The sequence below is a fragment of the Thunnus thynnus genome, chromosome 9 (genome assembly GCF_963924715.1).
Source record: "Thunnus thynnus chromosome 9, fThuThy2.1, whole genome shotgun sequence".
Lineage (NCBI taxonomy): Eukaryota > Metazoa > Chordata > Actinopteri > Scombriformes > Scombridae > Thunnus > Thunnus thynnus.
In genome coordinates this window covers 20,399,914-20,413,396 of record NC_089525.1, presented here as the reverse complement: position 1 = coordinate 20,413,396, position 13,483 = coordinate 20,399,914, and the positions used below count along the sequence as shown (strand labels likewise).

The 13,483-nt window shown below is 37.3% G+C and overlaps 2 protein-coding genes across 4 annotated transcripts; one reads left to right on the top strand and one right to left on the bottom strand.

Annotated features, from left to right (window-relative positions):
* Nucleotides 1-444: 444 nt before the first annotated feature.
* Nucleotides 445-6,859, top strand: stard14 (START domain containing 14). The gene is made up of 6 exons (XM_067599579.1): nucleotides 445-990; nucleotides 1,120-1,267; nucleotides 1,813-1,916; nucleotides 2,166-2,283; nucleotides 2,414-2,466; nucleotides 5,349-6,859. The coding sequence occupies exons 1-6, from the start codon at nucleotides 814-816 to the stop codon at nucleotides 5,544-5,546; spliced, it is 798 nt and encodes a 265-aa protein (XP_067455680.1). The 5' UTR covers nucleotides 445-813; the 3' UTR covers nucleotides 5,547-6,859.
* A 164-nt stretch (nucleotides 6,860-7,023) lies between these two features.
* On the bottom strand, nucleotides 7,024-12,263 carry pdzd11 (PDZ domain containing 11). 3 transcript variants are annotated; one of them, XM_067599580.1, is made up of 6 exons: nucleotides 12,160-12,263; nucleotides 11,308-11,414; nucleotides 10,943-11,083; nucleotides 10,734-10,832; nucleotides 10,093-10,153; nucleotides 7,024-8,578 (listed from the first exon to the last, which is right to left on the bottom strand). In XM_067599580.1, exons 2-6 carry the CDS (start codon nucleotides 11,398-11,400, stop codon nucleotides 8,544-8,546), a joined length of 429 nt encoding a protein of 142 aa, XP_067455681.1. In that variant the 5' UTR covers nucleotides 11,401-11,414; nucleotides 12,160-12,263; the 3' UTR covers nucleotides 7,024-8,543. The 3 variants fall into 3 exon arrangements, with proteins under 3 accessions (XP_067455681.1, XP_067455682.1, XP_067455683.1); XM_067599581.1 differs by lacking the exon at nucleotides 12,160-12,263 and adding an exon at nucleotides 11,945-12,141; XM_067599582.1 differs by lacking the exon at nucleotides 12,160-12,263 and adding an exon at nucleotides 11,826-11,849.
* Nucleotides 12,264-13,483: the final 1,220 nt, after the last annotated feature.

Genomic DNA, 13,483 nt, shown 5'->3' with positions numbered 1-13,483 from the left:
ACATATTTTTGTTGACACTTGTTGAAATAAAACAGCTAATTATATATATGAATGCTAAGTGAAGATTCACCTCCATTATAGCCACGTTTTTAAAGAGGTTATCACTTCTTTCAACGTTAATTTAGATTTAAATAGAAGCATTTCTTGTTAAAACCAACTACAGCCCAAATCTACCAGGATAGATTCAGTTCTACATATTATATTTTACCCACCTCGTATACTTTTTGTTTAAAACTTAGTCGTGATAAAAATTTTGATTCATCAACACTGACCAATTCTCACCCACCCACTCCCCTGAGCAGCCCACAGTGCTCAGCCTGCTGTGCGTGCGTGCATGTGTGTGCGTGCGTGCGTGTGTGTAACCCTCTCACACTTCTGACAACAAAACACGACAAGACAGCTATTTTCTTGAACTCACTGCTTCCACTGGTATCACTTTAGACACATACAGTAGTTTGCATGTTATAGTGTAAATTTTGGTGCTTTCTGGTCCTTTCGGGGGGGGGCAGGACAAACTAGGCACGTGTGCAGCACACCTGGACTCAGGAAGCGTTGTGACGTCAGCGAGAGAGGCGTTTGAAGGAATGGTTCAGGAATTCAACACAAAAATCCTGTTCGACTTGATTGGCGATCAAGTCGCATATATTCGTGTCGCCAGTGGCACGCAGCTACAGAAGACTTAAAGTCGTTGAACCGTCGACCACATCAAACACATATACCTGGCTGACCTGAGCAGGTTGTGCTCTTTTTAAAGGGACGAAAGAAGACAAGTTGGTGGTGGTTTTTACCCGACTGATTCGCATTTTAAGAAAAATGTCTCACCATTCGATTAAATTACCTGACGAGGCGGCCTTCTCTGACTTCAAAATGCAGTGTTTATCAATGGAGAATTGGTTGAACAAGTATGACAATAATGGGATGCAAGTGTGGGTCGAAGTTCCTCCAGCAAATAAAGGACATAATATTCCACCCAAAGTCCACAAGATCAAGGTAAGTTCATTTTAACACTGACTTTACTATATCTTTAACTCCATTGGGATATTATAGTTGGATGTCTCTTGGTCTACTGTAAGCTTACCATAAATTAATATATAAGTGTGTGTTTGTGTGTATTTTCAGTGCAAAATGACAATCAAGGATGTCTCAGCTGCTACCATGTATGATGTCCTTCATGACAGCCAGTACCGTAAGAAATGGGATCCCACCATGCTGGAGAGTTTTGACATTGCTCGGCTCTCTGCTAATGCTGATGTGGGCTACTACTCATGTGAGAACTTCTCCTATCTGTTTAATCTTATCACATTCATCTGTGCGTTTGTCTCTCTAATGTGACCCACCATTAACCTGTCGGTCTCCAGTGCGTGGCCTGACTCAGTTTCACCTGTTGCAAACAAGAAATGCAAACACAGGAAAGGGAATGTGCATGCATATTTAGAAGCTGACTATCAGTTTGGATTTTGAAGATAAGCTTGTGTACTATCCAGTATGGAAAAAATAGTTCTAAACAATGCGACCATTATTTTTTCATCAACAAGCTCTTCTGTCGATATTTACATATTTAAACCTTTTTCTGTCCATATCACATTGTGGCGTTTCCTCTACTTCCATTTCTAATTTATTAGAATCTGTTTCTTCTGTCGACACTGTTGTAAGCTGATGCTACCCCTTATTCCGCCAGTGTATTTATTGTCATAACATGGGTGCACTTGTTGAAACAAAGGTTTTGACAGTGAAAAACTGAACTCACGAAGGACGTCTTAACACATTGTAACCCAATTTTGTTTTTCTTTGTATGTCTTTTCTTTTCTGCAGGGCTTTGTCCAAAGCCGATAAAGAACAGAGACGTGGTGACACTGCGTTCATGGCAGGTGACGGATGACGAGTACATTATCGTTAACTTCTCCGTCAAACACCCGGTATGCCACCTCCTCCACACACTCCGAGGCCCGTAGCAACCACTGTCTTTAAATGTGACATTTCTACAGCTCATTGACACCTATGGTCTTAATGTTTTCTGTGCACCAAAGTTATTTTACCATTTACAGAAACTTGTTTTATCCATACTTAAAGTGGCCTGTTTACATGTCCACTTGTCCAGTGTCTTGAAAGAGGTAGTAATTGTAGTTTTTCTCATTGCTCTGCAAACTGTTTCGACTCAATTACAGAAACACCCTCCTCGCAGCGACCTTGTAAGAGCCATTTCCATCCTCACCGGCTATTACATTAAGCCCACAGGACCAAATAGCTGCACTTTCATATACCTTTCACAAGCCGACCCCAAAGGTGAGTCCATAATTAACAATTACATTATTGTTTTCAAATTGAGAACTCTTGCTGAGCTTTTTTTTTTTTTTTTTTTTTTTGTTAGAGCTGTTAGAGCTTTTTAATGTTTACCCTTCTGTCTTTGCTCCAGGTTCTCTTCCAAAGTGGGTGGTAAACAAAGCATCTCAAGTTCTTGCTCCCCGGGTACGTAACACAACACAAATATTGTCACAAACTCTTTACAGTAAAAGTTTAGTTCACGTCCAGTTAACAGCAGCGTTGAAAGTGATAAGGTTAAAAATACCTAACTGTGTCTGACAGTGTGGGTGTGTGTGTGTCCACGATGTGATTAAGAAGTGTGCAGTAGGTGATTGTGCACCTAAGGGAGTGAGAGTTTCATGTGTCTTAAAGGACAATGGTAACCATAGAAACCCAATTTGAAGGCCTGTCTTGGTAATGTTGCTGACAAAGGAGTATCTCAGCTCGAGCTGTTGCTCTCTTGCCTGGGAGAACTCGTTCTCCAGGTTTCATATCCTCTACAGTTTGAAACTATTTAGTCAGTATCAATGAGTGTGTGAAACTACCACTTACAGACTCAGGCCTTTTTAACTAGACAGAAAACTTGACCTCCTTTACGTAGTAACAGTGATTTCTATAAACTAAAACATTATAGGGTAAAAACATATACCTTTGGATAAGTTGTGACTATTATAAAAAGAAAAGACTGAAAATAATGCAATCCTTAATTGTAGATCACTTTACAAGAGTAAATAAAACAACAATGTAAACTCAACAGTAAATAGCAATAAAAGCAAAACAATATCTTTTTAAGAGAGGAAAATGTCAAGAGGAAGAGAGTTAAAGACAAAAAATAAATAGTGTAAATGCAAGTCTGTAAGTAATTTAATAGATTGCACTATTTCAAACAGGCTGTGGTCCCCTAGGAAGGAATAGCAATTTTTTTTTTTTAAAACAAATCTTACAAAGAATACAAAGTGCATTTTAGCAGTCGAGAGCAGGTTTTAATATAGTAGTTGTTAATACCTGTGGGATCATGCTAAGTTTCCTCAGGAAAAGTGTTTCCTTGCATGCTTAAATCTGAGTGACAAGGGAATTGTTTATAGTTGTCATATATAGTCATATAAAATATTTATATGATGACCTACAATGTCCAAAATGTACAATGGATATAAAAAGTCTAAATACCCTTATAATTGCAACACAAAAACAGTTAATTATTAGGATCATTTTAAATAAAAAAAAACCCAAAAAACTACAACCCCCTGATTGCATAAGTACATCCTTTCATAATTGGGGCTCTAACTGTGTTCAAATTTAACCAATCACATTCAAAACCATGCCTGTAGGTAAATAGCATACACCTACCATCAATGAAAGTGATTCAGCTGTTGTAGGATTAGCTTGAATGTTTGGGGTTACATCCTACTGGGAGAGCAATGGTTCGCAAAGAGTTACCAAAAAAAACTGCAAGATGTAATTGTTGAAAAGTACCAATCAGGAAAGGGATATAAAAGAATATCAAAGGCGTTGGATGTACCATAGAGCACTGTCAAAACCAGAGTCAATAAGTGGAGAAAATGTGGCACCACTGAGACATTGCAAAGATCAAGACGACACTCCAAAGTTGATGAGAGGACAAGGAGAAAACTTATCAGGGAGGCTGCCAAGAGGCTAACAGTGACATTGAAGGAACTATAGGAATTTCTGGCATGTGCTGGTCACTCCTTGCATGTGACCTCTGTCTCCTGTATTCTGCACATGTCTGAGCTATAGGGTAGGGTGGCAAGACGGAAACCTTTTCTTACAAAAAGGGAATATCCAAGCCTGTCTGAATTATGCCAAAAGATGCATTCAGTCACCCCAAACTATGCGGGAAAATGTGTCATGGTCTGACGAAACAAAGGCTGAAGTTTTCAGCCTAAATTCTAAAAGATATGTTTGGTGCAAAGCCAATAAAGCTCATCATCCAAGGAACACCATACTGACTGTGAAGCATGGTGGTGGTGGCATCATGCTTTGGAGCTGCTAGTCTTCAGCTGGGTCAGGGGGCTCTTGTCAAGATAGACGAGATAATGAATAGCTTGAAATATCATGATATTTTGTCACAAAGTCTGCTGGGCTCTGTCAGAAAGTTGGAGTTGAAGAGGAATTTCACATTCCAACATGACAATGACCCAAAGCACACATCCAAGTTGACCAAGACGTGGCTTCAGAAGATCAAAAGACCTCAATCGATCAAAAACATGTGGAATGACCTAAAGAGAGTTGTACACAGGAGATTCCCTCATAATTTGAAGGCACTTGAACTTTTTTGCAAAGAACAATGGGACAAAATTCCAAAGTCTAGATGTGCAAAGCTAATAGAGACTTTTATTGCTGCTGTAATAAATGCAAAATGTGCTTCCACAAGGTATTAGTTGGACAGAGTGTGCAGACTTATGCAAACAGGGTGTAGTAGTTTCTTTTATTTAAAATGTTCCTAATAATTAATGATTTGGTTTTCTCTGGATTTTTGTTTGTTGGAAGATCACATTAGATCACATTAAAGATGGAACAAGTCTGACATCTATGTTGTTGTTGTTTCTATCTTTACTGTCTTCTAAATTCATAAGGGTGTGTAGACTTTTTTTAATCTATAGTATTAAAAGAAAATGGAGTTGACAGAGCATCACAGCATCAATTAAAATGGTTCCACAGCAAACGTTTTCACTAAATTGTATCTGACTTTATGTAAAAGGGAAAAACAAATAGTTAAAAGTTCAGTGGTTGTGTGACCTCTATTGGCAAATGCAAGATTGCCATTTTGCAATTTGTAGAATGTAAACACCTTTGTAAAAATGTAGATAACTTAGTAGTATCACTCTTAAGCTAACATCTCGGTTTTCACATTTCACCTTTTAAAAAAGTTTCAGGGCTGTAAATAGTTGCTCACAATCACTTCAGCTGCTTGCCATAAAATCTGTTACATAGTGTTTTATTACCAGCTTTGTTGATATGAAGGTGTGGCGTGTGTCAGATTGTTGCTCTCTGATAATCTTACCCTCTCTTGGGCCCACTCCCTCTAGGTTTTGAAGAGTGTACACAAGGCGGGACAGAACTACCCAGAGTGGAAACAGCAGAACTCTCCCGACCAGAAGCCTTGGCTGTTCCCAGAGCAGAGCACGCTGCCAATGATGGACCCCGCCGAACTGTTGATACAGAGAGCGGGCTCGCTAGAAAACGTGGATGAGAGCTCCAAAATGGATGTGGAGGACGGCAGTTGAATCACATCAAAGTGATGGGAGGATGCTGGCCAAGAGGGAAAGACTGGAGGGATAGACTGTATACTTGAGACCTCCAACTCTCTGCAATGTCATCCTGATACTCTCGAACGGTTATCCAGTTCAAATCAGTGTGCCTTTTGGGATGAGCAAGAGCATGAAGTGTTTACAACTGTCTTACCAGATGGAAATGAGCACAGAACACATTGCCATTCACCTCAGACCATGTTGAACTAAGCTAAACATCTCTCCAGTGTTTTTTTTTCTTTTTAATGTACAGGTTTAGAGGTGTTGGGGTTTGAATGTGGCATTGTTACAGCACTGTATTTACAATGAGTCCTCCCTCAGGCCTCTTTTTTTTAGTTGCAGCTACACTACAAGTGAACAAAGTTTAAATGAGAAGAAATTAAGTGTAGTTGTCCACTAGTGAGTCTTTGCCTTTACAAGTGACTGTGAACAGAAATTACATCAGTGACCGTCAGTGGTATAAGTACTGAGTGAAGGGAAAATATATGTATTTCTGGCAAGTTCTTTCATTTTTAGCCTTTTTTTTTTTTGAATGTCAGATCCAAATCATTGAAACCTGCGTTACACACTTCAAATCACTTTTTTATCTTGTTAAATCACACTGATATAGTTTAGTCACACTGTTGAAACATAGGTTTCATGTCAGCCTATTAACATGAAACCTATGATGGTGAAAGGTTCTGGGTTTGTGCAGCAGCTTGAATCTGTCTCTCAGGCAGTTATTACACTATTCTTAAGCTTAATGCGGAAAAAAACACTTCACTTATCACTACTTTTGCCACTGATTTTGTTTTTAAACATGCTCATTTTATTTGTCAGTTCGATTTTATTTAATTTTATTTTTAGTGACCAATTATGCTGTATTCATATTTTCCATATGTAATACAGGAAAACTGTCTGAAGGTTCTTTGTATATATTCTGTTGTGCAATCAAAGTGTACGCATTGTGATTTATATATAAGTTGTACAGACATTAGACTTGCATCGGCACTCAAAGAAGGGATCAGGTGTTGATCTGTCTAGGTGGTTGTAATAACATGTAAAATGTACATAAGTTTGTATTTTGTCAGTTGAATCATGACTTTACCTGAAGGATTGAAATGGCAGTGATGGATCTCCATTTATTTTATTTATTTGAAGTTACCATAAGCTCAGATCAACTTATGATGCAGAAAAGACCGTAAAATGAAGCCTGGTAGCCTGAGATAGGTTTTTCTCTCCTCTGATATTTGATGTTTAAAAACGTTACATGGTGCTGACTTTTTAAAAAATAAACCTGACAAGGTTAACATGCTTGGTAATTACTTGTACTGACTGCATTCCTCTGAAGGTGATAATCAGTCTCAAGAGAAACCGACCTACAAACAAGAACAAGTTTGGCTACTTGAACCTGTGCAAACCGGTCCATTTCCAGCTCAAGCTGAAGAGTTTCCAAGTACAAAGACGAGGTCAAAATGGTTCAAACCTTTTATTTCTTTGCTGAAAAACACTTCAAGATATTTTTTTCATAATGAGCTCAAGTTCATGAAGATAAAGTTCAAATGGAAAACCAGTTTTTCCTTTTATATATATAAAAAAAATGAAAAGCAGTGTACAAAAGAATGAGACAGCAGGCAGGTATTTACATATGTGTTCACAATGGTTAAAAAGAAAGTTTTGTGTTGCACACAGATGAAACACTGTTATACTAAAGATAAAGTACTTTATCAATCCCAAAGGGAAGTTTAAGTCATGTCATTATTTATTGTCATGATATATTAAGATATACACTCACCAGCCACTTTATTAAGTACACCTGTGCAATCTAATCCAATACAACAGCTCTGCCATATATTCTACATTTATGAAGCTTATACGTTTGATTTTGTTGACATTGTCAGAAAGGTGATAATTCTACTTTATATTTATTATTGTGGTCTTAGTGGGTGGTGGTGGTGTACTGGAGTGCATTTTATTGGAAAGTGTTCCTAATATTTTGCGTTAGATTGCACAGGTGTCCTTAATAAAGCAGCTGGTGAGTGTACATATTCTGCATGGTACTGTTATCATGCATTTTAATCCCATGTTGGAAGTTTTCCTTGTCGACATTATGTCACCTTAAATTTGCAGTACATAAATTAATACAATATAATCCATAGTTCATCTCAGAAGCTATACATGCATGTAATGAATTCATCATATAAATCACAATGTATGAAAAAGTAACATTTTTTTTTAAATGTGCTACTTGACAAGATCAGAGTGATGTTGGGCCCTTAAAAGCACTCATGGAAATGTATTTACATTACTGTGTATTTTTTACACAGTTATGGACATTTAAAAACAGTATTTTCACAGTGATATTTAGTTGAAATTCTAACAGAAGTCTTGCACTTTTCATTTGCTCTTACAGTACGTAAGGCCCTGCTGTCTTTGTACCTTACAGTATGTGTCAGTGTGTACTGAAATCTAAGTCATATGTACATTTTATACACAATGTTCTACATATACATAGAAATATGTCTCTACTTTATATCAGTGTCAAGTGCTACTCTGAACTTGTCTATCCAGTAGGTTCCAAAGGTCTGAGACCCTACTGTATATGTCAAAGAAAAATCTAATAAGGGAAAAGTGAGTAAATGCTTTGTTAAATTATTCAGGGTCTATAAATGTTGTACGTGACAAAAAATATATGTCGCTTCTATAATTTATCATATAATATGTCTGCAAAGCTTCTGCTTATAAATTCTGAATGCCAAGAACCTATAAAAAGGATTTTCTGTGAAACATCCTGATGGAGTAGCAATCATCGTGTATCACAGTAGATTAGAGCAGAAACTGAGTGTATAACATGAGGGACTGTGAATGAGTCTGTTAGTCATACATCAGTCATCTTGAAGCTGAGACAGAATGGAGGCCGGAGTCTGTGGGAGGAGGGTGATGACGGTGCAGTGATGTGTCAGTCCACCTCGCTCTCTCTGATAATGCTGCCGCCTAGTGTACAGTCCTCTCCTTCTGCCTTTGGTAGTCTGATGAAAGCACACAAATACAACAGCATCACAATACCAAAAGAGATGTTATTATAGTCTGCTAGTCTACCAGTATGACTCAAAAGCCAGTTTCATTGTTGAAGGCATGCAGTAAGGTAAGGCAGATAGTTATCGTTGCTGCAGTACGTGGGTGCTCTAACTTGTTGGCATTTAAGCGCCGACAAGCTTTACATTCTTTTGGTTTGCTCCAACAAAGAGAGATCTGTTCTTCACAGAAGCTTTTTTTCTTTTCCACACCCTTCATCTTTTTATTGTCATTTTGGTAAGGCGTATGTATCGTGACGTTTCAAAAGGCACAGTCCACGGTCCAAATCCAAAACTGATTAGAATCTGCTATCACTCCCAAAACGGGAACAAACATAGCCTCCAGGATGAATTACATTTTATCTTATCCTATTTTATTTTTTCTGACTTTCCTGCTGTTAAAGATTTGATTGCCCGAGTAATGTTTGTATACAAAGCAAGAAAACAGGCCTATATTTTCATTCTATCACTTGAGTTGTTTTTTTGTTACATATATTAGCACTTTATTATACAGTATATGTGGATTTATTTGCAATTTATGGTCAGGAAATACTATTTAGGCTTTTTGAAAACATATATAGAGTACAGAAAACTTAATAATAATAATGATGATGATAATAATAATAATAATAGTAAATAAAAAGGATGCTGCTGACATACGATGTACAGTACAAACAGAAAAGGGGCAGAAAAAGGAAAACAGTGACCCCAATAGTTCAAATACAGATTAAACATATCTTCCAACATGTATTATGTGTATTTTAAAGCAAATTATGCATACGTTATTACCATAATGAACATTTTTTTCCATAGTTACTGGATGTATCCTCTCAACATAAATGAAATCAATCATTTGATTTTTTTTTAAACATGGGCATCATTTCTGTAACCAAAATCTAAATGTAGTTTTTAGATCACAAAGCCTTAAACAGTCCAGATCATAAGCTACATTGTTTTTGTTCTTCAGGACATTTCATCTGAAACAAAAAAAATGGATACTACATTCAAGTGTCAAGTCTCAGCTTTATAGAAAGAACTGTGTGGGAGATATAGCTCTTTTAACACGTGGTGCCCAAAGTTAAGGGATTCAAATGTAACCGGACACTCGGCTACTAAATGTTTCTTGAGCAGATGTGTGTCGTTTCAACATTAGTTCACGCACAAAAGAACTCTCACATGGCTCAGAGTTGACAGTGTAACTGTCCGAATACTTACGGTCTGGACTGTATATTCACAATAAGTATAGATAGAAGTATTATTAGGCATTTTACCTAATAATACAAATTTAAAAACAGTGTTCAGTAGTATTCCTATATGTACGAAATGATGCAACTACATAAATGGTCATTCATAGTTGCATTGTAAAGCAAAGCTATAGCAAATGTCAACTCTGGAGGCTGACAGACTATTTATATGACTTTCAGATCGCCATAATGCTTTTTAATAGCAATCTGTAAAACCAGACTTACTGTAAGGAAAGAAGCGAACCCTCATCAGGATTTCTCGTGCAGTTTTCAGAATCTCTACAGCCTAAAAAGAAAGAAGAAATAAACTTAATAGAGTACATTAAAAAAGTTATTACTCATTAACAATTGATAGGACACAAATGTCGTCAGAAATACCACATCGGGATCACCTTAATGAGGTAATGTGATCTTTGCCCCTTCACAGGGAGATCAGATCAGCTATGACGCACCGACAAAGACTCGGTGGATGCCTGCTGTATTTTTCTACATTTAACATTGTTTGCATAATGATACTTCGATTTGTGTAACGGTGTCATAACCCAAAAGGACAAATATTTTTAGAGAGTGATCGGCCGTGACTTACAAAGAAAAATAATTTGCCAAACATAAATATACCTGTTGTACATCTCAGTTGAAAAGTTGTGTTTATAGTATCATATAAATATCCTCCACATTCTGGAGAGAAAATGATGTCACATGTTTGTTGAAGCTGCATTCTGTTGTAGGTACACAGTGAAGATCTCAGTGATGTGAATTCAAATACATCTATTAACATGTGCAACCTCATTTCTCAATATCAATAACACTCCTCTGTATAGATGTATACTGTATAATAATAACATGAAAGTACCACTCTGACTTACTCTTGAGTGTTCTATATCTTGGAAATCAACCTCATTCACAGAAAGAACCTGGTCTCCCTCCTGTAGCCCTGCTCTGTGGGCATCAGAGTCTGGGACCACCTGCCAACACACACACACACACACAGAAATCACAATGTGGAAATTTTTGAAAAGCACACAATTAGCGAATGAATGAAAACACACCAAACACCAGAGATACACACACACACCTTGGATATGAAGATTCCCAGCTGTGAGGCTTTGCCCCCGCGGATATTGAAGCCCAGCTGTGCTCCGGGAGGTTTCTTCAGTACAATTGTGCGAGGTAGGAACTGGGTGAGCTCATTGTTGTAGTCAGGGTGATGAACCCGCTGAAAATATCACACAGAAAAGTGTGATACTGTACCACTTCCAAAATGATGGCATCATGACACAGAGAGCTCAACTATTCTTGTGAGGAAGATTTAACAACCCGTATAAATTGGTGTTATGGGACATCACATACTGTTTTGCACCTTTGCAACTGGACGGTTCAGCAGAAAAGTTATGTTTGGTTTTGAAGCACACAGTGAGGCTCTAGTAGGATGTGACATACCTCTTGTGGAGGTATCCATGCTGGTGGGTTCTCATAAGAGGGGAGAAACACCACTGGGAGCTGGTAGTCATCATAAGGAATTTTCTGATCCATCGTTTATGAAACACCTAAAGAAAGTATTAGTTAACCCCTAGCATCATTAGAAGAGCTGCAACAATTAGTCGGTTAACTGATTAGTTGACAACTAATTAAATAAATCACCAACAACTTTGATGATCAATTATTGGTTTGAGCCATTTTTTTAAGAAAAGAAATGTCCAAATTCTCAGATTCCTGCTCAAATGTGAATATTTTCTGGTTTCTTTAGTCTTTTATGATAATAAACTGAATATCTTTGAGTTGTGGACAAAAACAAAGACTTCCTTAACGTTTAGTTCACTACTTGTTGTTGTTCAGCTGAGGTAACTCATATTAATGAGTCCACATTATTACAAACTACATGCATATAACATTACTTACAGCAAAACGACCAAGGAGACTAAACATAACAATGTATGTTATGTTATCAGTTAACTTACTTCAATTGACAACTATTTCCAAAACAACCAACATAATGAAGATCCTGGGGCGAATGTAAATATACTGAAGGACATCTAGATCTAATAAAAATAATAAAATAAAGTGAATCATGTTTTACCTAACAGCTGTGGGTAACTGCCAGCTAATGCTACAGTTAGCTTAATAGCTAACTTCAGCTCTAATGGGACGAGCTCGCTTTGCTCCGTTAATCACATGATACAGAAAGACATAAATCACTACTATCATCTTCTTAGCTATAATGATAAAGATAAGGAGTAACCTCTAAAAGGAAAACGCAGAGTAGGTTTCATAAAAAACAACAAATAATCTCACCAAGCTAGCCAGAAAGCCAGCGACGAGCACTGCTTCTTGTGTTATAGTAAACAATGACTGTGATCCGGAGCTTTATCGCCACCTACTGTAATGGAGTGTGACCCATCTGCCATCACCTGTCTGAACATGATGTTTAAATCTTTCATAATTCTTCTTGAGGCCAAGTATTTTGTGTGTGTGTGTGTGTGTGTGTGTGTGTGTGTGTGTGTGTGTGTGTGTGTGTGTATGTGAGAAACTATTTGCGTGCAAAGTGTTGTAAACTCTGCTACACGCTTACCAACTGTGCAGTGAAACAGTGTCTGTTACAAAATAAACAAAACAAATCCAATAAAACCAGTTTTACTACTCAAGTATTACACACTGTGCCAGAAAACAGTCAACTAGACAGTGGTGAAAAGTAACTTAGTACATTACTCAAGTACTGTACTTAAGGTCAATTTTGAGGTACTTGTACTTTACATGAGTATTTCCATTTGATGCTACTTTATACTTACACTTCACCACATTTCAGAGGGAAATATTGTACTTTCTACTCCACTACATTTATTTGACGCTTTAGTTACTTTTCAGATGAAGATTTGACACAATGGATAATATAACAAGCTTTTATAACACAACACATGGTTCAAGATGAAATCAGTGGTTTCCAACCTTTTTGGCTTTTGACGTCTTACATAAAGCAGGGTGTAGTCGGGGTCACATTTCAGATGTTTATGAGTTGTTAACAGTTCCATCAAATAGTGATTTTTCCCTCTAAACCTCTCACATGGTTTAATTTCCACAAATGTTCAAATGGTCCAATATTTCACCATAAATCAAAGATTACAGGAAAATTTCAAAAACTGAGAACAGATTTGTGATTCAGAGCTTGGTTTATTTTTCTTTCCTCTCCCATTGATCATTAGGCCTACTCATCTTCCTCTCAACCACAACTTACTAACCAAATGTATACAAAGTAGTTTAAACCAGCTCCACCTCCAGCAGCTACAGCAGGAAAATGTTGCTTACACATTGATGCTTTAGTATTAACAATCAAATGATTCAGTGGGGCCAGTGAGTGTGTAATTTCCCTATTTCCTCTTTTCTGCACATTTTTACACAAACAGTATTCGTTGTGCGTAACTGAGAGACCAGAATTGCGTAAACTGAGACGTAGGTAAGCATTCCTAGAAAAATAGTCATGGATCTTTATAGATCTAATTCATGCAACGTAAATGTACCTTGACAGTTCAGCTCACTATTCATGTCCTCTTACATATCTCATCACATTAACCACAAACACATTCCTCTTCACAAAATGAAATAGAAAGTAGATCCAGAACCA